Source organism: Nomia melanderi, chromosome 9 (assembly GCF_051020985.1).
Source record: "Nomia melanderi isolate GNS246 chromosome 9, iyNomMela1, whole genome shotgun sequence".
Taxonomy (NCBI): Eukaryota; Metazoa; Arthropoda; class Insecta; order Hymenoptera; family Halictidae; genus Nomia; species Nomia melanderi.
In genome coordinates, this window is record NC_135007.1 from 12,132,476 (window position 1) to 12,158,905 (window position 26,430).

General features: G+C 40.1%; 4 protein-coding genes across 4 annotated transcripts in view; 3 read left to right on the plus strand and 1 right to left on the minus strand.

Moving 5' to 3' along the window:
- Nucleotides 1-538: 538 nt before the first annotated feature.
- LOC116432784 (protein dissatisfaction) lies at nucleotides 539-19,065 on the plus strand. The gene is made up of 9 exons (XM_031990140.2): nucleotides 539-696; nucleotides 3,489-3,569; nucleotides 4,492-4,653; nucleotides 16,167-16,299; nucleotides 16,622-16,826; nucleotides 17,092-17,214; nucleotides 17,380-17,622; nucleotides 17,705-17,786; nucleotides 18,081-19,065. The coding sequence occupies exons 1-9, from the start codon at nucleotides 687-689 to the stop codon at nucleotides 18,317-18,319; spliced, it is 1,278 nt and encodes a 425-aa protein (XP_031846000.1). The 5' UTR covers nucleotides 539-686; the 3' UTR covers nucleotides 18,320-19,065.
- Nucleotides 19,066-19,592: 527 nt separating this feature from the next.
- On the plus strand, nucleotides 19,593-22,929 carry LOC116432821 (WD repeat-containing protein 36). Its single transcript, XM_031990232.2, has 3 exons — nucleotides 19,593-21,223; nucleotides 21,308-21,576; nucleotides 21,654-22,929. The coding sequence occupies exons 1-3, from the start codon at nucleotides 19,693-19,695 to the stop codon at nucleotides 22,506-22,508; spliced, it is 2,655 nt and encodes an 884-aa protein (XP_031846092.1). The 5' UTR covers nucleotides 19,593-19,692; the 3' UTR covers nucleotides 22,509-22,929.
- Ndc1 (Nuclear division cycle 1) lies at nucleotides 22,876-24,617 on the minus strand. The gene has a single exon (XM_031990235.2). It carries the CDS (start codon nucleotides 24,601-24,603, stop codon nucleotides 22,876-22,878), a length of 1,728 nt encoding a protein of 575 aa, XP_031846095.1. The 5' UTR covers nucleotides 24,604-24,617.
- A 470-nt stretch (nucleotides 24,618-25,087) lies between these two features.
- Rassf (Ras association family member) overlaps nucleotides 25,088-26,430 on the plus strand; it is a 78,500-nt gene continuing 77,157 nt past the window's right edge. The window contains exons 1-4 of the mRNA XM_076370772.1: nucleotides 25,088-25,331; nucleotides 25,758-25,852; nucleotides 25,976-26,182; nucleotides 26,265-26,405. Coding sequence (XP_076226887.1) covers nucleotides 25,292-25,331; nucleotides 25,758-25,852; nucleotides 25,976-26,182; nucleotides 26,265-26,405 — 483 coding nt within the window. The 5' untranslated portion in view covers nucleotides 25,088-25,291. The remainder of the gene's footprint in view (nucleotides 25,332-25,757; nucleotides 25,853-25,975; nucleotides 26,183-26,264; nucleotides 26,406-26,430) is intronic.

Genomic DNA, 26,430 nt, shown 5'->3' on the forward strand with positions numbered 1-26,430 from the left:
TCACTAGTAATCAAATCAAATTCTATGGAATTCATTTCTTTGAAGATATTTCAAACCTACAAAAATCCTTTCGAGGCTAAAACTATAAAACCTCTTGATCTTACAATTTCCCTCAAATCCAGAGCTTTAATATCTTCCAAAGTAATCAAACATCCAAAGATCAATCCCCAGTTTGTAAAGAGAATCGCCATCGCGGTTGAACAAGAGGTGTTCGCCGCCATCGCTATCCGCCAGCGAAGTCAGGGGGTACGCCGAGTCGCGGCCGTTTAGAAAGTTCCGTAGGTGTGCGAGGCGTCGCCCACAACCCCGGCGTTGCGCCCAACCCCGGGGGTTAGGCGGCACGTCGGGCTCGGGTGAAGAACGACCCGTGATTCCGCGTGGTATGGCCACGGTCAGGAGAAACGGGTAATTCCGACAGCCAGTCGGGCAACGGTCCTATACATGCGTAGACCGGTGGTAGAGAGACAGACGCGTCGTGCCATACACTGACAGCCGCCGGGCCGGCAACATGAACGCGGTCGCGGGTACGCCCTTCCCGGCGAGATGAGTAGGTACGCCGAGGCTCGAAGCCACCCCGTCACGGAGAACGCTTCGGGACTTCGCGCGATTCCCTCGGCGTCGTGTCGGAACGGCCACCAGCCCGGTTGTCCGTCTGGGGATGCTCGACTTTTGATCAGCCGCGAAGGATGGGCGCAGGTCAGTTCGATAAGGCGCGTCTCTTGCTTATATTGTCAACGGTATATAGGTGTGCTTCCGGTACCACCCTGCGGCATGTGCTCAGTGTGCAGTGATTCACGTCTACCGCCCTTAATTCTCTTCTTTCGTTTTTGCCCTTCGCTCGCCGTAATCGCGTCCGCCCTACGTCTTCGATGATTTCTCACCCTCGCGACTGAACGTCGATCGGGTCTTAGCTTCCGGGAGTCCGATCCTCTTCGCGGATACGTTAGTTGATTGGTTTACGTTGCTCTTCTCTCTTGGTTCGCGGCTTTTTTCGTTTTCCGATGTCTTCGGGGGTGAGTTTCAGTGCATTTACGATTCTTTTTGGACTTTACGCTTGCCGTTGCTGTGTATTTATGGTTTTCGATTGTTCTTCGTTTGCGCGGCTGGCGTAGATGCTTCGGCGATTGTGTGTTCGTTGATTTTCGGTATATTGTGATTAATCGGCTGCGATGTATTGTTCTGTGATGATCTGTTCGGTGTTGAATTGTTGTTTTTTTTTTGGTTTTATAGAGATTCGCTGTTTACGAGTTAGTCGTAGATGTTTATACTGAATTTCTGATTCAGTTTTTCGTGTTCAGCATTAGTTGCAGTTGGTTTTAATTAAACGATAAAGACAATATTTCTTACTTTGACAAGCTGGGGTTGTCCAAACATCTACTTAATAACCATGTCTCTAATTCCATCAATTTACAAAACAGTTTCATATGTTCAGCTAACATATCAAATTCATTCAGCACCCATAAGTAAGTAGATTATCCATAAAAATTCTTCAACCCTTTACGTAGTAAGTTATTACTCAATAAAACGGACTGTTGGTTTTCTATAATCGAATAATGAATCAGTTTTTATTTAACTAAGACATTAACTTGTTTCACACACATTGTCATAGAGATTGAGATTCGTCTCTGAATTAATTATAATTTTATCCAGTCTCATTCATAGATGACCATTACCAATCTTATTTCAAATACAGACATTGTATTTCACCTTAACACATTGTACGCCTAAATTTCAGCTACTAGAAACGCAAGCGTCGGTGATTACATTAATATGTTTCTAAACATCGATCAAATCGAAATTTGTACCTTACGAAACAGAATAAACAATTCGATTCCGCAACTTTACTTTGGATTTGTGTTATACACATCCAAGATATTACATTAATGTTCTAGCAATTAAATCATACACTAACAAATCCGCATTATCGCGAAAATTTCTTCAATTCCCTTAACACGTTGACTGCCACGGTGGTCACCGGTGACCGGAGCTTCCAAATTGCTCGAAAACAATTACAATAAGAAAATTGCCATTGAATCAAAATATTCAAAAACACAGGAAGCTAGATAATGGTGCAACATGAGCACTGTAATACCAAAACATTAATAATTATTTCTAACACTATTTCCCTGTATTATAAAGGAATAAATCTTGCTATAACGAAACGAAATTCTCGTGGCGGTCGACGTGTTAACCAGTTAACTGTGAAATTCAGTTGAAAAAGCCTCTCGTTCTGCGCGCAATAAAATAACAAAAAGGAGCGTGTACCCATCGAACGCAGGACGAATGCGTACAGTATATTTTAATGAAAGATCAAAGCGAAACAAAGAATTACATGCTTACGTGAAAAAATAAAGAATTCATCGCTAAAAGAATTATCATGTCAAGCTTTACGATGACGCGTATACTCGTCAAACACAGTTAACCGGTTAAAGTACAAAGCGACCAGAGTTACGAGCATATAAAGCAAGGGCTGTAATTACCGGTTCCATTCGCAATTGAATCCATTGGTTCTTAATCGGAGCTCGGTATATAAGACTGTACAGGTACAACCAGAAACGTCGGAAGGAGGTAATCTGTTGGGGTTGAAGCAGCTCGTCTGATCGGGTTAGGTTTGGATGGTTTTTGGGTGTGAGAAGAAGGTGGTTGGTTCCCCAGGCTAGGAACGGAAGCTTTGGTTGGCTTAGGCATGGCCGTGTTTTTCTTGCCGCGGATCATTAGGGCGATTAGGGTTCCTCCAGAAAGGGGGAGAACAGATTAACGCTCGAGTTCTTCTTGCGGTCCGCCTCGCTTTCTTAAACGGACACCTCTTTCCGCCAGCTTTTCACGTTTTTAAGATCCACGGTGAACCCCGCACCGAAATATTCCGCCAATCGGAATGGCGCGACTGCGTGTCCCGTTCTTTTCAACGGGAAACTAAGAATGTTACTTAGAATCGTTCAATTAACGGCTGCTGAGACGACTATTGTTTCCATTGAAGTTGTAAAATGAAAAGAATTATTTGACATTATACTCATCTATGACTGTTTAGATGCTTATGCACGTGCATCTGAGTTTAGGCTATGTCGCATACAAATTTATAGATTTACGATAATATGTATCCCTTATTATGTTGCTGTAAGACAGAAATGTGGAATATTACGATAAATTTGGAAACCATGTTATTTTGATCGAATGCTTGTTTAGAGCGGTTTGGTGTTTTAGTAACTTTGTAATATAACTGTGGCGAGTTTTCATTTGTGCTTTGTCAAAGTTTACCTTTCCTTTTGTAACGTACATTGATATTAATCGTAGACATGCATTGTTCCACAGCGCTTTAGAACGAAGATACAGGCATGTTTAATGTGTTTGACTAGTGAAAGGCACTTCTACTGAAAATGATTGCGGCGGCATTATTTTACGGTACTATTTCTCATTTCATTGACGAATCATGTTACTCGTGCTTCTACGTCGTTTTGCCTAATTTAGCGTGAAGCAAATTTCTTTTGCAGGAGACAGACTACTCGATATACTCTGTACTGTATGCGGTGATCGTAGCTCTGGGAAACACTACGGCACCTACAGTTGCGACGGTAACTATAAATTTCTTCTAAACTACGATATTTACTGAATACACTGCGGTAAACTGTAATAGCAGCTTATAGTTTCGTTTATTATCATTTCTGTAAAGGCCGTCACTATTCTTCGGTATAAGCATTTATCCTTGCTCGTGACTTGTCCGTCGGGAAAAGATTAACACTGTTTCCTAGCATAAATGCTTTTGAATTATAACATATACTGATAAGAAAGATTAGAAACAACAAATATACATATCGATACAAATTACTAACTATCAATTTTACGTACTGTGTGTATACACGATATTATTAAGCGGTATCTACTAATCACGGAATACAATCAACAGGAATTTAATTTAATCAAAAATTCTACTGACACAATTGTTTCACGATCCAAAGAACGGGAAGAAATTTTAAACTGAGTCTTCAATGATATAACAGCTCCACGAATGATTCTCCAAAGCGATTGTAAAGATACTCGAGGTTTAAACGTTTCACCGACGTGAAATGATGATGTCAAATAAAGTATCGCGCGATTCTATTCGTAGTCCAAATGAATTTTCAATGCTGCGAGCGTACATTCGGCATTAACGTCCAACGTCACGTAATCCGTTGATCTTATTCACAGATACTTTCATGGACCGACGCGCGCATTCGGAAAGTATTAAAATAATAACGCCGAATTCGCCTGCGGTATAATGGCAATGTTATCCGCAAATATTCACTCGGTTATTAAAGCACGTGACAATTGTTATAGATTTTATTAAATTTAACGTCGCCACTATGCAAACGTCGCATTGGACCGTGAAATATTAAACGAAAACTGTCCCATTTGTTTAATACCTTAAACTTCGCAACGTTTCCGAGGATTCCGCGAAGCTTCGTGGGTGTATTTCATTTATTTCATGATGCAAGCGTGATTTTACTCGGGTTACAGGTTGTTCGGGATTTTTTAAGAGGAGCATCCACGAGAATCGAAAATACGTCTGCAAGGAACAAGGTGCTATGAAAGGACAATGCCGCATCAATAAGAAACTGAGGAACCAATGTCGGGCTTGTCGGCTTGATATGTGCTTCAAAGCCAAAATGAACAGAGACGGTAAGCAATATCTATTACACGAATATCTGTATATGTTTAACATCGCATTCGTGCTGGTGAATTAATTGCCCAGCGAATTTTTATGTGATCAAGCTTAAAATACTCAAATATTCTCTAGTATAACATAAAAGACTAAAATTTTGGTAATTTAAATTTCTAAAAGTCATAGAGAATTGTGTGTAATATTAATACGTGAGGTTCATGGCATAATGGTTAGAAATTGAGTTTATATAATTGAATCTAGTACGGTTTTGATGCTCAAAACTGTTCGAACAACTGCTTAACCACAGATCTACAAAGAAAGTAGATTTAGCCACTGGTCAGACAAACCCTCCTAAGCAAACGATCTCTACGCCTAATGAAACAGTGATCTCTAGCTTGAGAAGTCTATTTGATGTTGGTTTCATAGTTGATTTGACTAACAGCATACTTGTTTCATTCTACATAAACACGAATTTAATGAAATTTAAAACAATTGTATTTTACACAATTTTTACTTGGGATATGTTTCTGTTGATGCTTAATTTTGATTCTTTGATTTGTAATTATTTTGATAAATAGCCTGCTACGTGTCTCTATTAACTGAATATATGGGAGACTTCAACAGGAGCACCACGAATGTGCGGACTTAATTATGATTCTGCAGAATCATGACACGTCTCGCTTTTCGTTGATCTTTCACTTGATCGTTATTTCGCAGTTTCATTTCAGATTCTGTGATAGGTGTCACTCGAAATATCTTACTCGTGATAAAGAATATTCTACATTTTATCATTAACAGTTAATTTCTGTTCTTATTTTTCAATCTACACTATCTCCTGACAACATTAATGTATACAAACAATTGTTATTTTCTTGTATCGATAACTTTGATAACTATACAATCAGACTTTAATATAATTCTGTTTTGTCGATAACGTGAATTTTATTAGTCCAAAAATTCATTTATTTTTCATCGAAAATTTCGGGAATGTTTCTTGGCGACGAATGATTGAATGTTATGAACACAGAAAAATCTATAATCCGTTAGCAAATTAAATATCTCCACGGTTATCGTTATTCGCTGTCTTTGTCGTATATTCGCGGAACAGTCACAGATCGATCGGTTTCCGCGTGGTCTCGCGTTTATCCGACAAATGTAGACGGTATCGGTGTCACCGAAACTTTTCATCGGTCTTCGATAAGCATTGCCGGGCATTTCCATTTAATTAATTAATCGCTCGAAAACTCGTAATCTCCTTTCGATACGGCATTACATTATGTCGGCGATGACGGGCCGAGTTCGTGATTACCGCCTACTTGCTGTAAATTTTATCGTTTTTCTTGTACGGGATTCACCGAGCACCCTGTTGCTTCCAAAATTTCCAACCGGGGAACAGTGATTAAACAATAATTAGCGATAACATAACAATCGTTTTATTTCCTGCTGCTATATCTGTAATAGTTCAATAACCCACGGTGAACTGAATGCGAAACTTCAAGTTAACGTTCTCGGAAAATTTCAAAGCTTCCGCGTTTTAAGAACTCCATTGTACTATCGATTCAGAATACCGCTTTCGCGGAGCGGCAAAGCCGATTTATCTTCGACATGCATGCGACTGTACACGTATAATACTCGTTTGATATTTGAATCCAGTTATACGAAATTCGTGTCTGATAATGGTGAATTTAACAAGTGAACGTATTAAATTAAGAATTACATTTATCACCGCGTCAATGTATATTCCTGCGCAACCAGAAAAATTCTCACCACACGTTATTACTATATTACTAATTAAAAATTCGCCATCCACAAACACCAACGATTAAAAGTCTCTTAATCAACACTCCGCTCCGACCGACAAACTCAAAGCGGCGGGTCCCCTCGAAGCAATTGCCATCAAAATTCAATCGCGAGGATTCCAAGCAAAGGCAACAAAACCTCGCAGTAACAACAGTACCGTAATTTCAAGAGCCCAGTGTAAAGCGAATGTAAAGCGGAATTATGAAAACCGCAGGTAAAAGACGCAGGATCCGAGTGAAAAGGAAGTGGCCGTCGGCAGGGGGTGGACTGTTAAGAAAAAAGAAAAAAATTCGAAAGAAGGGACACCGAGAATGAGAGGGACAAAGAGAGACGGAGCATATTTAAAAGAAACGTAAAGAGCAAGACGAGGTGGAAGAGAGAAAGAGAGAGAAGTACAAGAGGCAGAGGTACATATCAAAAGAGAAAAGCAGCCAGGGGCGGACCAGACCGCTCGATGGGGATGAGGGTGCCCAGGGTGTCGGGGGTGCTTAATGCAGGACGGGTGCTCCGGTTCCCAGCGGTTGCTGAGGCTCCAGACGCGAGTAAGAGAGGAGATTCAATTAGTGGCAGAGCTTCCTAACGTTAAGGAGACTCCACACGGGGGTGGGGCGGCTGTGTTCCTCTCGTTCTCGCGTCTTGCCGACTAGCTCACTCACTCTTTCTCCCTCATCGCGCCGCGGTAACGCGCGAGTGTGTGCCTCGTCGCGAGAGGCTTTCCACGGTTGCTCTACCTTTCTTGGAAATTAGCGGTAGTTCACGAAGATAATCAACGGGGATGAATGTTCCGCACGAAAGGGGGCTCGCTGTTCGAAGCTCGAGCTCAGATAGACCGTGGAAATCGTATGGACGATTTTTGTCGTGTGCAGCGTTTGATAGAGGTATATTGCTGTTTGACAAGTATTACGATCGTGGAGTTGTACGTGAATTCAGGTCTTTCGAGAAGTTTGGGAGAGGTAAATTAAACGTGTAGGTTGGAAGTAGCGTGGGGTGGTGTTTAGTTTGTATTGGAAGTTTCTGAATAGTATAGATGTATTGATTTTTAGTGTGGTTGGATATATTATAAGGATTAATTACAATGGAATAATTTGAGAGACGACGTATGTTTTGAATTTTTGTTTACCAGGCTTTATTGGTTGTAATTTGAAAGCTAATGTAGTGTTTTATTGTTTGAACTATATAAACTTTTCGATGAGTCTTTGAACTTTGAAATGAAGGGCTTAACACGTTCGCTGCAGTTTATCTCGGTGAGGACCTCCTCAATTGTAATATTTTATTCGATTTAATAAATCTGCTACACAAATTCTCGAAAGAATGAAACTGGAACGAGTTATCGAGTTCCTAAGTATAATAGCTAACTATAGTACAAGATTAATTTCATTTGCTTTATATAAAATATAAAATTGCGTCCGTCACGAATACGTGACGCTGGTAGCGAACGTGTTAAGGTGTCGATTGCCGAACATTGGAGAATCGAAATCTGCATGCAGGCAGGGGTTGGTAGCGTTGTGAGGGTCGCATAAAACGTAGGTGACCACTCGATAAGTGGTATATATTATGTACGTGGTGCGCGGTGCTTCGCGAAGCGCCGCCGCAGGCATGCAATCATCCGCCGCCTGACAACCCGGCGACCTCTAACCCCTCGCTCGCATCATCCCTGTACCAGCACCCTCCCGATTCAACGGAAATTCATCCCTCCCGGTGTCATTTGCTCTGCCTATCCACCTTGCCAACGAAATGCCGTCCGCGGACTACCGGAGACCCGTATATTTTGCGAAATATGGCGTTAAACGATATCAGAAGATTACCAAGCGGCTTACCGTGTCGGATTTGCCACTCGCGAAGGGAAAGAGAGAGAATTCGCCGTGGTTTCGCGGAGTATTTCTGCAAGTCGAAGCTGCCATTTCCCAGGGAAAGCTTCGGTTTCGGGATGAATGCTGTAAGAACAGAGTGTACGGCAGAATAGGATTTAACGGGAAGAAGCAAGTTTAATTGAAATTAGATCAAATGTAGGAAACTTTATTTCCAAAGCTGAGTCGAGGTTTAGGTCACGTTGTCAATAGTTTTTCAGGAAAAACTGCCGAAGTTATGATTATTCGCGTTATGAATTTTCTATCTATTGATTTTCGACGTTGACACTCGTTTGTCGATGTGTGACTTCTTTTGGACATTCCTCGGATATTCCTACAATATCGAAATTTAATGGAAATTGTAAGTCATTCAATCTTGAATACTTCACCTACTAGATATTGAAGATATGTTATTTATTACTTTAGGTTATTAAAAAAGAATTATTTATTTTGTCTCTGTTGTTGAGAACGATAGTTAAGGACCATGTATAACTCATTTTTTATGAATATTTTCTATAAAATAAATAAACAATTGGTCAAGAATCGGTGTAAAATCCGAAAGAAGACGAGGCGAAGTCTTGACTTGCCAAAACAGAATAATGAACCCCTTAGTTCTCGCAGGCCGAACGGTCAACATCATTTCCAATGTACACATTCAAATCGGGCGAGGCGTTTGGATCTGCAAACTTTGCCTCGTTTCATGCCCAATCGATCGCCGCTCGCAACTTCGAAGTTTAAATCTCTTTGTTTCCGTTCATAATTCGAGGCCGCCCTTTCTGGAAGTACGAAGTACTCTGAACCGGAATTAAACCGACGCGCCCCCGTGTTTGCCCCTTTCACCGGCTGAAAATCGAGATTATTTCCGATAGTTCGTTGCTCGGCCAACTTTCCAGCGTTCACGAATCCCATCTCACCGTCCCGACACGAAAAAGAATAATTAAAATGTCTTGCTATCTGCTGCATATCTGCTTTCAATAATTGAGCGCACCGCGCAATTATTCAAATAACGCGACATTAACAAATCACAAGCATAATGGATTGAACGTTCACATAGATGAAAAATACCTAAACTTCAAATTCCAATCTAAATAATATAACAGTGCAACGTAAAATTGCGATACCAATTAATAAGGAACCGTTCCTCTTTACCTTAGCTACAAAAGAATAAACGATACAAAAAGGCTCGAGAGTTTTCGTGGCAGCTAACGCGTTAAAAGAACGAGCTGCCCCAAACAAGCCCATCTTCTTTCGACGAAAACAAAACTACCCGACGATCCAAGGACAATCGAGCCTACGGCGTCACAGTTTCGTCCGATCGGTCATGGAAACGTGGTCTCGTAGACCACGGGCAGAGCGAAGAAAGGCAGACACAGCGAAAACCATAGAACAGGGGCGAGAATGATGGAAGGGGGTTGCGTGGGAGTGGACGGCTGGTAACGCAACGAAGCGAGGCGTGCCGTACACGCGGCCGGCAGCATCAATCCATCCACATAAACGGTAAACTGTAAAGCGGGTCCTAAAGAGAAAACGAGAGAGAGACAGAGAGAGAGAGAGAGAGAGAGAGAGAGATAACTGGATATGGTATCGCGCTGAGACTGAAGAGAAAAGAGGAAGACGGGACGAGGCTCTGCATGCTCTCCCTCTTGCGGTAGGGCACGATCTGTGTGGACTGAACGAGTCGTTGCGCTAAGCCGGGCTTTGATCGTCACCTGTCATACTAACGCCCAGAAGAGCTGCACCACGGATACGGTTCACATAACTGCGAGAATTACATCTGCTAGCTTATGCATCCCGAGAGCGGTGCGTCGTTTCCATTCGCGCAACCGATCGTTCCTTTTTCGACGCCCCCGCGACGGTGACGCGTTGCGCTCGCGGAATTTACATATAATACCGAATACACCTGTCACTATGATTCTTATTCACCGGGAACGTTTGATATATACAATTTCGTTGGGTACTTGGTACTTCAGAGAATATGTATTTCGTAACAGGTCGGAAGCTTTGTGCAGTACAGAGATTTGATTAGGATGTATTTGCTTTGTTTTATTCGAAGGTTCTACGAGGAAGGAATTTTTGTGAATCTTGAGGAAGATAGTTGTTTGGTTTATCTGTTTAAATGGAAACTTCAATGGAGGATAAATGTACTTCGTTAGGCTGTACTGAGAGTTTTAAGTGATAGTTTGATTAATTATTGGTGATTATTAATTAATTAATTGCAGTTCTTTCGTGCAACTAAGGATGTCCAAGTCAGGGATGTTGAACGCATAATCCCGTTGTACGATCCAGTAATCGGTGGTCATCTCATTTTAACATACGTGAAATATCACATGCGCTAACCCTCCTGTTAATCTGCATAACAAACACACCTACTTGTACCGCGGATCTGGCCACCATTTTCGGAACAGACAACAGATCAAGTGGTACATTAACATGAATCGTATCTGCATATCATACGCAATCCACATGGATTTCTGGTCCATTACTTGATGTCCATTCATCAGGTTCCCTATCGAAATTTCTAGCTTGGAAATTAGAGACCTTGTTTTCATTTAACATGACAATACTTAGGCTCTCGTATTAAGTAAAAGTATCCACTCGTGCACAGACCCATAGTTCAAGAAATCCTCAAACACATATCCTACGAATAATCAAATCCCCAGTTCTTCGACCTAACTTCCACATTAAAAATCTATTTCCCTTTCCGGGTTCCAAAATCTAAAACAACTTTATCCAAATTTCACAGAACAAAGCTTCCATCCCCAAACCCAGCAAAAATAAGAATCTTTACATCATATTTCACCAATTTCTCAAAGGACATTCCTTTCTATCCCCAACCCCGCCCCAATCGCCGCAAACCGTTCGTTTTCCCCGTGCAAGATGAACCTAACCCGAAATTTTCCGTCACGTTTACGCCGCAACAGGCGGGGGGCATTTTCCAGAAGACAGGAAAAAGGTTCGCAAGGTCGTGTCCCTTTCGCACACGCGTCGCCGCGCGCGCATACATGCACGCGTACACACGGGGTGTAGGGTATTCCATATGAATCTCTCTGGAGTGGTAACACGTGTACGGGCGCGTCCTACACGCGGGTCCGACACACGAATCGCGAATTCGGCCCCTCCAATCGGCTAAACTCGACGGCAGGGAAAACGTTGATGGCGACGCCGGGGATGATGGTGGTGGTGGTGGTGGTGGGCGATGGCGGCGTCGGTGGTGGTGGTAGTCGATGTATCAACCCCACTCACTCGAGGATTAGCCTTCGAGATCGCTGACTGCTGAAATGTTCACAGATCGGTTTACCGTTTAGCAGGATAGAGAGTGTGAGCCCCGTGATCCATGGCCCGTGTGAGCACCGACCCCACACACGATCATCACACGTGCACGCTTCCCAAACACACAGCCCCCGAATCCCGCACGGCCGCGTCCCCGTTCTCGCCTCGGCTATATTTGTCACTTGTATACTCGCTTCCTTATCCGCTTGGTTTTTTGCTGTCCGCCGTTTCGCTATTCGCCCAAGTTTTCCCGTCGACGGTTTTTCCTCGGCCTTTTCCCTCTCGCCGCTTAAGCTGATCGGTCTTATCGAAGCTCATCGGAACTCGTTAGATCCGTTATCGATCGAACGATTCGTCGATTTCTTGTTTCGATTGGTTCACTCCGAGTAGCTTGGTAGGAGATTTTAAAGCAATCTTGTTCTGATTTACTCGGTACAGAATGAATCGAGAGGTAGTGCTCATTCTTGAGTAGGTAATCAAAGGAACAAGTTCTCGAAGTATTAAACAAATGATTTTCTGTATTAGCTTCTCTCGGCTGAGTACCTTATCCTAAACTACACAATTGGGAAAAAGGATTCTGTTACAACCAGTTGCCGAGATACTTAAGAAACATTTTCATCCCCTAACTCTCACACCCGTTTCCCAACACGTACGACGACGCATAAACGCAATATATATCTATCAAGTGCTTCATCAAGAACTACTAAATTCACTCAGATCAAGATCTACGCGAACTACCCCATCGCGTCCAAGCTCCATCCCCTTCAATTCACGCGTATCAATGCGGATTTAAGACGCTAAGACGAGGCCCGATCGTCCTCGGCGTCCCCTCCGAGTTACGTTACCGATCAAGAAACAGGGGACACCCCCTGTTGCTCCATTTTCCTTACAAATCACCCCCGGCCGGCTACGTTCTCCCGTTCTCCTCGCGCGGCCTACGGTCAGCATTTTTCTTCTATCCGTCGATGAATGACAAAACGTGGTCCCGCGTCGCGCGCGCGTACACAGAGAGCCGCAGCTCGGGCTGTGGGAACTCGCATTGTGGACCACACGTGGCACGCGAGCATTACGGGGGCAGGCTCGTGGCTTCTGTGTGCGCCGGATGTGCCGTGGACGAGCCGCTGGAGAGACAGGGACGCCCGGCTGAATGGAAAAGGGAACAGGGCGCGGTCCATTCCAGCGCATGCGATCCTAATCCCCGCGTCCATTCCACGTCCGGATCGCGAGTACGCGCGTACTCGCAAAATCGCCCTCTTAAGCCCCTCACGCCGGGCGAAAAATTGTTCCGGCGAATTAAGAGAGGAGACGTGCACGCTCGCCGCGCGCTGGGACCGTCCGTCGGACATCCACGGTGAAATTCGAGGTTCGCCCGTCGAGACACTGGAACACGTCCTTCCGGATCGTTCGTTCGGTTTCACCTTTTCGACGTTTCATTTCCGTCGGAGTTGATATCGTGATTTAAGGAGCGTTAAATTCTGCTTGTTTCTCGGCACCGAAGGGTGGAATTGGGGATTTGTTCGCTGGCGAAAGTTGGAATAACTGGTACCTGCTCGGAGACGTGGGAGTTTCATGGGATAATTGTTGCAGCTTGTTGCTCCCTTGGGTGGATTTATGTATACTTTGTGATGAAGATGGGGTGTTATTTAGAGGGTTCGATTTTATGGTTGAGTGGACGTTGAGTTACTTCGGCTGTGGTATGTTTTGTGGTAGAATTGATTATGATGAGAGTTTTGGGGGAGTTTGGTCATTGGACAATCGGGGATGATAGTAGGTTTGGAAGTTTGTGGTTAAATAATTGGAACTAGTATTGGACAGTTTATTTTCAAGCTGCGGTTCACTCGTAACATAGCGTGCGCGGTAAATGAATATAAATTGGAAATATTTTATAAAGAATTCAATTAATGGAAACCGATTGAATGTTTACTGTGAATCGGAAGGAATTATTTGTTTTGATATTTAACGGTACACGCGTAGCAGTGTAAATACCATTATGTTCTGGAATCAATAATATTTATACCAGAATCATCAAATTTCGTAAGTGTGAATAATCCCTAATATATTAGGAAAAAACAATTTTCATTGGTCTGCTTGTCCAGCCGTTATTTATTGTTATCATTCAATAACTATTGCATCCGCAGTAATCATACAATCTAAATGTTTGAAACGAAAATACACTGTTCCCTGTACATTTATTTAATCCCTACCGCTATTATTGTTTAAAGGCCGATGAAAATTGCGAGCTCGTTTATCGCAAGGGGGAAAAATGAAAACGAGGATGCTTTTAAATATGATAGAACGTTCTAATATCCCGACTGCGTGCTGCATGCGAGGAAGTTTGCTTACAAAGCAAACAACCGCGCACCACCCGCTGTTTTTTTCCTCCAGCAGGGTGTTCGATGGTGGAAAAACAATTATTACACTCGGAAAATAATAATATTTGTACCTGTTCCGATGCACGGCCAATTTAGTCGATAAAACAAATAGACCCGAAGCGGATTTTCCCGCACCTTACTTTCGAAACGTATACACTCGCCATCGTAGCACGCGTGCAAAAAGTTCTACAACTGTCTGATGAATATTCTTCATATTTCACCCAATTATCTCACAACATAAAGCTCCTGACTAATAGATAGTAACAAAAACCACTATAATCTATACCGCAATCTGTAATGTCGTTAAGAATTATTTAATCTTTCTATTAAACTTCACTAAATCTGTAAAATAATAATTAAACTTGTTAAAACGTTGCGACCATTCAATAGCCACAAAATATTGTATCTAACCATCAGTGCACTAAATACTTCCGCAATCAATTCTACTTCAATAACTCCCCCGAAATCTGTTTCAATGAAACACCGCTATCACCTCGAATCTCATTCAAACCCAAATTCTTCATCCCCGTCTGCCTCGACGCTCGCCAAGAACAGACTCCACTAAAAATTCACGAATAACATTGTTCGCAGCCGGTTACGCGGCGGGCCGCGTTAATTCCGCCAGAGTCGGCGTAACCCTCTAATCACTTTAATCAAGCCGCTAGAGATTCCCCGGATAGAGTGACTTTAAAGGAAACCCGGCCTGTCGCGCATTAATTACTCTGAAAACACGAAAGGAGCCGCGCTCAGCCCGATCTCTGACCTCCTTCCTGGGTCGCTCGTCGCCACGCACGCGATCCCGTCGTCAAAGGCCACCACCGAAGGGTGAGATCCTTACGCCGCCAATGGCCGACCGAGGCCGGATAAAGCGCGGATATTGCGACGCCAGTGCGAACGTGGGAATCCACGGCTGCTATCCGCTCAGCCTCATTAATGATGATGTGCTAGCCACCCAGTTGCACTTCCATACCACCCTGTCCTCTATCCCTCTTTCTTCCTCCTTCTCTGTCTCTTGCTCACGCACATCCACACCACCCTCTACATATTTCAAAGTGTATGCCTGTGTCTAGAGATCCTGTCTTCTTCTGTGGCCCTCTCTGTCTCCTCTCTTGCTCTCACTGTCTCTTTGCTAAGTTCTCACTATTTCTACTCCTCTCTATCTACTTGGCCCTCTATTCCTCTCAGTCTATTTCCTTCCTACTCTCTGTTCCTACTTCTCTTTCTCTCTTCCTCTCATTATCCAGTTGTTTCCTTCTATTTCTACTTCTCTCTATCTGCTTAGCTCTCTCTCCCTCTTTCTCACACTGCCACTGCTTCGTCCTCTCTGTTTCCATTTCTCTCTCTATCTGTTTCAATCTCCCTCTCTCCCTCTGCTCGTCGCACACCCTTCTCCACCGATATCTTGCCGAGCAGGAGAGCCAGTGGAAGCTGACGCCCGGCCAGCCACCTAGCGTTCACCCTCCTCCCATTCCTCTCTCGCGGCGGATTCAACCCTCCTACAGCTCGGTCGACCTACCTACCCACCGCTGTGTCCCCCGCAGGACCCCGTGCCACCGGGGATACAGCTCGTACATCTCGAACAGGCCGTAGCCCGTCCACGAAACTCAATTCCGCGCAACCTGCGTGGACTTTTTCGCTCCCACCGTTAAGTTCCTCGGTGATATTAATAGGAAACCGCCGGTCGCACGGGGGAGGGGAGAGAATTCTATTAAGGGATGATTTGTGATTCCTGGTCGCGATCAGCGAATTGATTCCTCGGCCGTTCGGGGGAGGATAGAGGGTGGTGGCTTGGCAGCGGTGGAAGTGATGGGGTGTTTCCTGTGCAAATGAGGCGACGAATTCAGAAGAGCTTGGATACCTCGCGGAATCTGACTTCGAGAGGTTTTCGGTGGGAAATAGAAATAATCCTCGTTCAGAGATCGATTTCCGTTGAATTAGGACGGCATCGAGGGGCGGTTGAGTACTTATTAGCCACGTAAATACTGCTAAATGAGTCTAAGTTGTCCTTCTTTTGATTTTTAGCGTTTAATATAACATTGTTTGCATTTTATATTCGCGAAGAAAGAATTAAGAAGAATAAAAATGGAATGAATGTAACAGAACGTTGTGTCTGACCACTGTTGGCTGTTTCTACTTAAGCGAAGAGTTCATGGTTACCGATTTCTGCGAAGGATAAATCGTTCTCGTGAAGAATTCCTTCAAGCACAAAGATAATATGCGTATGTCATGACTAATGTTTAGCAGTACAACATGTACGTGGTCCGAGGAAGCCGAAACCTCACTCAATAATTTCTGAGAAACAACAGTCGCCGATGGAAAACAGCGATCGATTAAGGACTGGTCCTGGCTCTGGCTACGTTTTGCTACCCTCCAGGTGCGTTATGTAATAGGTATTTTCCGTTAAAACGTTCATCTCCCATCATTCGCATAAATTGTCGACAAATTTCCATCGAGTCACCTTCAGCGAAACTATACACTATTCCGTCGTCTTAAAGTTTGAGGTCGCCCATCATAATTGTATCAAAAGAAAAGAAAATTGCGAACAGAAGGAGACTTGTAAAATCGAACAAATTCAAATTGGATTAGAATAGCTGTCGGCAACATAGGAAAACTCTGTTGAATCATAGAACAGGCTGACCCGAGACTTTTGGACGGAGTGTAGCATCCGAGAATTAATGAAAACGTAATGACCGTAGAAGGTTAAGGTACGGCCAAAGGATCATGTCGTACCCACGACCAGTGGGGCTGGTGCAGAAACCACCGGAGGACTCTCAATCCCCTGTATCGCTGGGTCTGTCGCATTCTCCTTCGGCCACGACCCTCTACTCGGCGCCCCCGAACGTCACCCTGCCGCCGCAACTGCCCCTCCTTCAGATACTAATGTCCGCCGAGAAGTGTCAGGTAAGTAATTCAGCTCAATTTGCTCGGCCCCGTGTTTCCCCTTCGCAAACTTTCTAACGACAATCGAGCAAATCCCGCCTCTCTTTTGGCACAATGGGCTGGGACCGACGGTCCTGGTCCGCTTTGTCGCATTCTCCGCTTTCCAATTCTAGCCTGTTGCTCGAACGAGAAAAATTGAAGATTTCTGCCTCCAATGATATCTCATCTTCCTTTTTCTATAATTTCTCTCTTGTGAAAGACGTATTTTTATTTGCCCCTCGTGAAGGAACTTGCATGGAATGCACGGCTACAACCGGAATCGGAATATTCCCAGGAACAAACGGAAACGAGTCTAAACTCGTCGGGGACTTTGCAAACACCCCCTACACCTATTCGAGAGTCGTTACAGGTAACGTTCTCTTTATCGATTAGTTTCGAACAGCCTGAGTTACGACGCAATGAAACGTGTGTATCGATGTAGACGAGACATTTCATAGAATCGAAAGGAAAGCCTTACCTCGGTTTCCTCTGCGTCGCGTTCAGAAAAGGGAAAGCACTTTTTTCAATTCGCCAGGAAACCACCGCTCGTCTATTGTTCATGGCCGTGAGATGGGTTCGATCTCTCCCACCTGTCCAGGCGCTTTCGGAGAACGATCAGTTGCTGCTGCTGGAGAGTTCTTGGACGCAACTGTTTCTTCTTCATTTGTCGCAGTGGTTCACATCCTGCAATATAACTGGATTATTGGAGGACGAACAGATACGGGACAGATTATTGAAGGACGATGCGACGACGAATCAAGATTTAATCACGATTCAGGTGATGCGCGGTTGATCGTGGTTAAAAGACTTTCGTCCAGTGAAATCGGGTTGTAATTCGGATTTCTTTCTTAATGTTGTAGTCTATAATATGCCGCTTCAGGCAACTCGCTCCTGATGTTGGGGAATGCGGATGTATGAAGGCAGTGGCGCTGTTCACTCCAGGTGATATTACATAAGATACTGGTTAATTCTCAATTGAGAATTCCGAAGTTTCCTGTCCTAGCGTTTCAGTCGATAATAACCTCACTTCAACTTGAAAACAGAACATTTTGACTCTTTTCTCAGATTGGAAATATAAAAATCAATATAATGTCTGTTATAAATATTTAATTCTTATATTTATAAATTCGTTGTTATTAATTCAAACTGTGCATAATATTCTGTTGCATACGTATCTTTATCTTTCGTACAACTACGTATATATTTTCGAATAACGTAAACGAAATTGCCTCGCAGAAACGGAGGGCCTGCAAGCGGTGGAGACGATCAAACTGTTACAGGATCAGGCACAGTGCATCCTGGGGGATTACACGTCGACGCGATATCTGCAACAATCGGGCAGAACCGGGTCGTTGATGTACCTGGTCGGATACCTGAAGTCTGTCAGCTCGAAAATCGTCGAGCGGTTGTTCTTTCACGAGACCATTGGCGAGATTCCCATCTCCCGTTTGTTGGTCAACATGTGTCACATGTAAAAATCGAAGGGACTGTTCGTCGCGGAGGAACGATTACACACGGCTTTCTAAAACTCTTCCGATTCTTCAAGCCGGTGTACTATATAGAGAATGAGAAAAGTTTTCGAAATCTGTAGCTGAAGACTGTAACTATAGGTGTATGAAAGAATCTCGGATCTACCCGTGACCGACTTAGATTTTACACGGCTCTTGTGATTACTTTGGAGGCGTAGAGGATAAGTTGCAATAGGGATTGTAGACTAGGGCTGAAACTACTCGGACGAATTTAAGTATTCCCTGGGCGACTGGTCGTTGTAAACTTCTCGTACTCAAGACGAACGAATTTCAAATTCGAATGTCATTTAAAACGGAATAATTTAATGTAATATCAGAGGAAGTAGTTTCAGCCCTGTATTAGGCTGTTGAGCATCCGTGTTTAGTTTAGTAATGTCGAAGAAGTGTTTGTATACGCTTTGTTAGCGTTATCATTTGCAATAGCATGTTGTGTAAATTACTTTCTATGAAGTATTAGATAATCTTCGTGGGAAAGGTCGATGGCGGAAATTAAGAATGATAGGCTGTAACGGATTATTCGTTTTAACGAAGTTATTTAGATGTAACGTTTGTATAGTATCTTAGACTAGTCTGCTGTTTTAAGTACTTTGTATTATTAAACGATATTATTCATTAGTTATTCGCGCATAAGTGATGCATATCAGAGAATTATTGTATTTATCATGCAATGCTCTCTTATGGTTCTTATTTGTACAGAATATTTTGTAAATTAGTATATCCCATGTACAAATTCATGTTTCTACAAATAAAACATCTTTTCTGTTGTTTAATCACATTAGATTTATTTTCAGATTGAACAAAGAAGAAGGAACGAGTTTATTAAGAACTATTTCGTTTGAAAAAATGTTTGTCTCTTTTTAAATAAGTTTTTTGTTCTTAGAATAAAGTTTTTGGATCTTAGAAAATAAACATTGTTCTTTTATATAATATTAACACAGAAGTCATTTATACCTGTAAAATTGTAAAAAACACAGACTATAGACAAGAGTTTCCTTATTAAAATTAATAGTACTTTCTCTATTGAATTCCACATTGATGTAAAAAAATTCCAAATGTCATTCAGTAAATTAGGTTTTAAAAAACTCTTTTGCTACGAATAAATAAAAATTATTCCTTCCATACGATTCATTTCAAATTTGCCGCTCGTTGGTGCGCTAGCAGCGACAGAAAATGTAACCGGTTGTGTCCTCTTTGAGAAACATAATCTATGATTTTTAAAATGCCGGCACCCGTGCCTGATGTGTTGAAAGCATGATTGTGTACCTTAACCTAACTTTTTATGTATAAACATTATTTTTGATTTCTAATGAAGCGGAAGGATGGCGCACAGTAAGATATTTGTAAAGAATCGTGCGTTAGGATATGTCAGTAATCATATTCCTTTAGTGACGAGATATATTGATCGACGGAAAGAGAATCTTATAGTAACATGTGTGGGTAATTCGTTTAACACGTACGGCTGTACACATTTCGCACTGCTTAGTGTGTCAGGAACACATCCAGGTGAAATTACATCTTTATCAGCGGACAGATATCATATTTATACAGCATGTGAAAATCTCATATATGCCTGGCGGAGAGGAACAGAGTTGAAGCACACTTACACAGGACACGAATGTACGGTGCATAGTCTATTACCTTTTGGAACACATTTAATATCTGTTGACGATGATAGTAATGTTAAAGTATGGAATATTAAATCTGAAGAGCTTCTTATACAGCTGAACTTCAGCAATGATGTATTTAAGATAACCACAATGGTTCATCCCAATACTTACATGAATAAAATATTATTTGGCAGCGAGCAAGGCCAAATGCAGCTATGGAACTTAAATATTGCAAAATCTATTTATATATTTAATGGTTGGAAGACACCTATAACTGCATTAGAACAAGCTCCTGCCATTGACGTTGTAGCTGTGGGTTTGAGGGATGGAAGGATCATTTTACACAATCTAAAATACGATGAAAGTCTTTTTGAATTGATACAGGATTGGGGTGCTGTTATATCCATTTCTTTTCGCACTGATGGTCATCCAATTATGGCTACAGGAAGCTTAGAAGGTCATATTGTATTTTGGAATTTGGAACAGAAGAAAGTAGAAAGTCAACTTTATAAGGCTCATTTTGGAGCAGTCACTGGTTTAAAATATTTATCAAATGAACCATTATTGGTATCATCATCACCTGATAATTCTTTGAAATTATGGATATTTGATTTAGCTGATGGTGCTGGTAGACTTTTGAGAATTAGAGAAGCTCATGCTGAACCCCCTACTTTAGTCCGTTTTTATGGTGGAGGCAAGAATATATTAACAGCTGGAAGTGACTCTTCCTTAAGAATATTTTCCACAATTACGGAAACACTGAACAAAAGTTTGGGAAGAGCTTCATTTAACAGGAAAGCTTCAAAGAGGAAAGGAAGAACTGTTGATGATCCTTTGATAATGCCTCCAATAACTACATTTGCTGCAGAAACAACAAGAGAAAAAGAATGGGATAATATTGCTGCAACCCACTCTGGTTTGGGTACAGTTACTACATGGTCCTTCTGTCTAGCAAAAATGGGAAAACACAAGTTGTTTCCAGAAAAATTTAAGGCCAACCGTAATGTATTTGCAACAACTGTGTGCTTGACACATTGTGGAAACTTTGTTATCATTGGTTACAATACAGGTCATGTAGAAAAGTTTAATATGCAATCAGGAATACACAGAGGCACTTACGGAGATGATACAGGGGCCCATAAAGGTCCTGTAAAAGGTGTAATGGTTGATCCTTTGAACCAGACTGTGATTACTGCTGGCAGAGATTGTTTCATAAAATTTTGGGATTTTAAACCACAGAAAGGTAAAGGAAATAAATATCTGTGATCTAGCACATTATATGCAATTAATGATTTTGTAAATGTAACTTACATATTATATTTTTAAGAACCAAAAATAAAAGTAGAAATGGAAGAACCAATTGAATGGTTAAGATATCATGACGACAGCTCTCTTGTAGCTATCGCTTTAGAAGATTTTAGCATTGTGTTAATAGATCTTGATACAAGAAAGATTGTACGTCGTTTCGAGGGACATGAAGGACGATTAACGGACGCATCTTTTAGTCCAGATTCAAGATGGCTAGTAACAGCATCTATGGATTGTACAATCCGTGTATGGGATATTCCATCTTCAAATCTAATAGATATTTTTCAGGTATGTGTTTTAACACGTTTTTATAATTATTTAAATACATTAATTCCTTGCATTATTACTATTTTATGTCATGTTAGGTTCCAGAAGCGTGTACGTCGCTAGACTTTTCTCCAACTGGAGAAATGCTTATTACAACACATGTATGCAACCTTGGGATATATTTGTGGTCAAATCGTACCCTTTACACTTATGTCTCATTGAAAGCTATAAATAAAGACGATCCTATCCCAATGATTGGTCTTCCTGGTTCGGCTGCAGAAACATGTGATATCCAGGAAGATGAACTTGTCGACTCGGAACCAACATACGTTTCCCCAGATCAACTTCAAGACGACCTTATCACGATGTCTGGTTTTGCCAATTCAAGATGGCAAAACCTATTAAATATAGATCTCGTGAGAAAGCGAAATAAACCAATACAAGCACCTGAAGCGCCGGAAGCTGCTCCATTCTTTTTGCCAACAATTCCATCATTGAATTTGAAATTTGATTTTTCGGATGTTAATAATACAGAGACAAATAAGAAGATAATCACTCATCCGGATTTACAGAATCTAACTATTTTTAGTAAAGCTCTCTTAGCCGCCAAGGAAAACGAATTTGAAGAAATTATTGAAAAATTGAAATACATGAGTCCAACTTCTATTGACTTTGAAATTCAGTCGCTTTCAGTGGATCAGCAGACAACAGATACCTTATTACTTCAGTTTATGAAAATGGTGCATTGTATGATGGAAAAGAAGACAGACTTTGAATTAGCACAAGCGTACTTGTCTGTGTTTTTGAAGTGGCATGGGACTACGATAACAGAAACCGAATCGTTAAGAAATTATTTGACGACGTTACAGGAAGTACAATCTAAAAATTGGTTTCTATTACGAGATAAATTGTTCTATAATCTTAGCGTTGTTCAAGCCTTAAAAAAGATGTAACATAATATTAAATAGCAAACTGAATTATGACTATATATTTTCGAATGAGAATATAATCTCTTTTTTAAATACACTATGAAAAAAGAACGCTGATTATTTAGAAAATATTCAATTTATTGCAGCATTTTACGAACAATAAGATATATTATCACACACAGAAAGTACTTCATTACATACTTATAGTTAGTTTTTATACAAGTTGAATGATTCCACTCAGTGAGCGTAAATGTATTTGTAAAGACTGCAATGATAAATATAACTTATGTATATAAATATAACAATTACAAAAATATTTTTAAGACTTTGTAACTATTTTGGAGTATGATAATATTTACATTATAGTTTATTCAATTTTAGACTACAAAACTTATTCTCTATATGCAAGGAAATTATGCAATTGTTCCATTGTTGGTGAATCTAATGCCAAATCTTCAATATAAGCTTCAAAATGTATAACAACTCTGTAGATACTTCGTTTTGTAGTGGCACATAAAGATTGAAAGATTTGTTTAATAAATTTATCATCTCCTTGTTTCTTTGCCATAATATTTGATTTCTGTAATTTATCAAGTGATTGCTTCAAGCCAAGTAATGTATTAATTATAAGTGGTAGATCCTTTTGCACAATTCCGTAGGAATCTTCACTTAAAGATAACATGGCTAAAGAAGAGATAGCTTGAATAGCCCAAATAACTGTTTGTCCATTAAATAAAATGTAGTATACTTCGCCGCCTTCAATTTCGCCAAAAACGTAAGAAATCAGAGGTTTAGACAGCAAGTATGCAAGTAAATTATTCCATTTCGTTTTTATGAATTTCTGAATAAATAATTCATTTTCAACATATTTTTTCATCTCATCTTGTTGTGTAGATACTGGCGTTTCTTCTCTTACTAAATTACGCATGCGATACACGTATCCCGTTTGAAATGTGTTGCTCTTTGTTATTGTAGTTGAAGTTGAAGCATTCACAGTCAATGGCTCTTGCATTTTAACACATGCTTTATTAAGATCATCCGAAAACTTTTTAACAAGGCTAGTACATTTTTCTACAATGCAATTCCAATTGTAAGGATGACCACCAGGTTGACTTAATGTAAACAGTATACTCCTTCTTGACTTTTCTTTTTGTGCCATGGTAACTAAATCCAAATAGCCTAATTGTTGCATTATTGGTATCTTATCCATAGACAATGCTTCAGGAAGTGTAATAGCAGAGTCATCATTATTAAACACATTATTCTGTTTGAATTCAAAAGGAACCCATTCTGTTATATATAAATTAAACAACAAATACATGGTTTCGATTGTCAATATACAAATCAAATGATATAGCCATAGTTGGAAAACCAATGATAGACTCATCAGCTTAGAAATGCTATTCAATGGTTCATTTTCTAATTGTGCAGATGAAAGAAACAATATTATAGATCTACAATAAGAACCCAAGAAATAATAGGCAGTTAAATAATATAAAACTGGCCATACACATTTTGCCATTAACGATGGAAGCATTGAACACATTTCTGTCTTTAATCGAAATACTTTTGACAAAGATATAATTGGAAATTTCAAATAGTTCATACGGAAGAGGCTAGATTTTAAGAAAAAATATAGTCCACTCCAAAATCCACTTAGGAACATGATATAACGTTCTTCCACCAAACAAGTTCCATATACTATTTTACACTCTGCTGTCAGAAAACTGTATGTGCCTCTACTGACTGACAAATGCAACCAAACAAGAAGGCCACCAATGATGACATGTAAAGCACATAGTAGGATGTTCTGCGTTGTAAACATTCCACAAAATTTTGTGAATCTGCTTTTCATATAAGGTGGAGTATTCGAGAAAGTTTTGCTACACATAATTCCTTGAAAAAACGTAAAGGTAGCAAGAATACAAAAAGAACTCCACATGCGAATCGAGGTTACTGCTGACCATGTACTTTGAAACCACGATTCATAATTTGTGCTCAAATTCGTAATTAGAAATAACGAACATATAAGAATAAATTGTACCATTATACTGGAAATTATGGCTAATAACATCCTCTGCATTAATTCTTTGCATCCTTTTTTATTCGTCTGCAGCATCTTGTTTACTTGCAGTGATTAACCTTTACTGCTTTGACAATGTAATTTAAACTTGCTTTAACAAATTAATGCACCACGTACTTTTTACACTTGCATTTACTTGAACTTGTTAATTAACTTCATCACCTTGAGTGTTCAATTTTATATTATTATGAAAGAATAAAAACGATACACATGCAGCTTTCAGAAGCCGGTACGCTTTTCCGTTAAATTCAAGCGCGCCTTTAGGGTTGTTTTCAAGAGACAGACATTAAGGCGAATATTTAATACATACATGAAAATAAATATTTAATAAATTGCTTTCAAGAATTTACAGATATTTTAATATATATTATAAGTATTATTCGATATATAATTCAAGTAGTTTTATTAATCAATAATTTTAAAGTTAAATAAGTTTAGGTTCTCGAGATATTTTTGTGAATACACATTATGCACGTAATTTAATCCTTTCTATATACTTTATACTCTGTGACGCTGATAAAGATATTAAGTCATGTATTTGATTAGTTTTTGAACCCTGACAGGAACTATTCATTATTCAGTGAAGGTTGCCTTACTAGTAACATCATTAATTAACCCGCATGTCATTTTCAATTCGTCTATTTATGTGGTATAAACAAAATGGATTAAAAGTGTATAAAAATTAGTTTTTACTATTTTATGAAACTCTAAAGTGCTCGCCGTCATGTGGAAGTGCCATAAATGTGGAAAACCTGTATATTTCGGTTAGTTCCAATCATCGTACATATTAAAAAGGCATACTAATTTTGACAAGTACTATTCCTTGTCATTGGCATGAGCTGATTTAATTTTTTTAAATAAACATTACATGTACATATTTTTCAAATAAGAAGATTACTTAAAACCTGATTTACTCATGTATTGATAAGATATTTTATCATTAATTAAAACAATAGTTTTATAATTGTAACAATATGATGTTTATCTCTCTCATTTGACGTATTTAATCTAACAAATATTAAAAAAAAGTAATATTAATGTATTTTTATAATTTTACATTATTGCTTGAAAAATATTGTTATTGTATGTACCTAAATATATTTTGTAAAACCTTTATATGTCTTAAAATTTCTATATAATATTCATAATGTATCTATGTATTTGTAATAAAACTATTAATGGATCTTTAGCTGAACGCAAACAATCTTTGGGATATGATTGGCATCCAGAATGTTTACGTTGTGAAGAATGTGGGAAACGTTTAAACCCAGGCCAACATGCAGAGGTAAAATTGTTTGTTTCCAATTTATTCTTACCATGTTCTAATAATCTTAAATATTCACAATTTTTATTATAAATAATTAATTATAAGATACCGTATAATATTACTTTACATATTATTATATAGCACAAGGGTGTACCATATTGCCATGTACCTTGTTATGGTGCACTATTTGGACCACAATTATTTGGTCATGGAACACGAGTTGAATCACATACCAGTTTTGGAAAAAAAGAAGTTAGACCATCTTTACCTAGATCACATTTAGAATCAAAGTTGAAAGTTTTCAATCAGTATTATGAAGGCAAAAGTGGAGGAATAAGAAGTCGTGAGGTGATCAATTTCATTGTATAACTATGTTAATTAGGAAAATAGCTTAAGAAAGAGAAAGGTAGCTTATATTGCTTTTATCTAGGTCAATGGAAGATTAATATTAGAAGGTGCACTTCGTATTTATTGGGGTGTTAGAGGAGTAATCCATTTAAAAGAAGATGATGATCAACGTACAGTAGTTACAGCTCGGAATAGAAACTCATGCAGACGCAGTGTTTCTGATGTATGTATGCATTTTAGGCCAATAA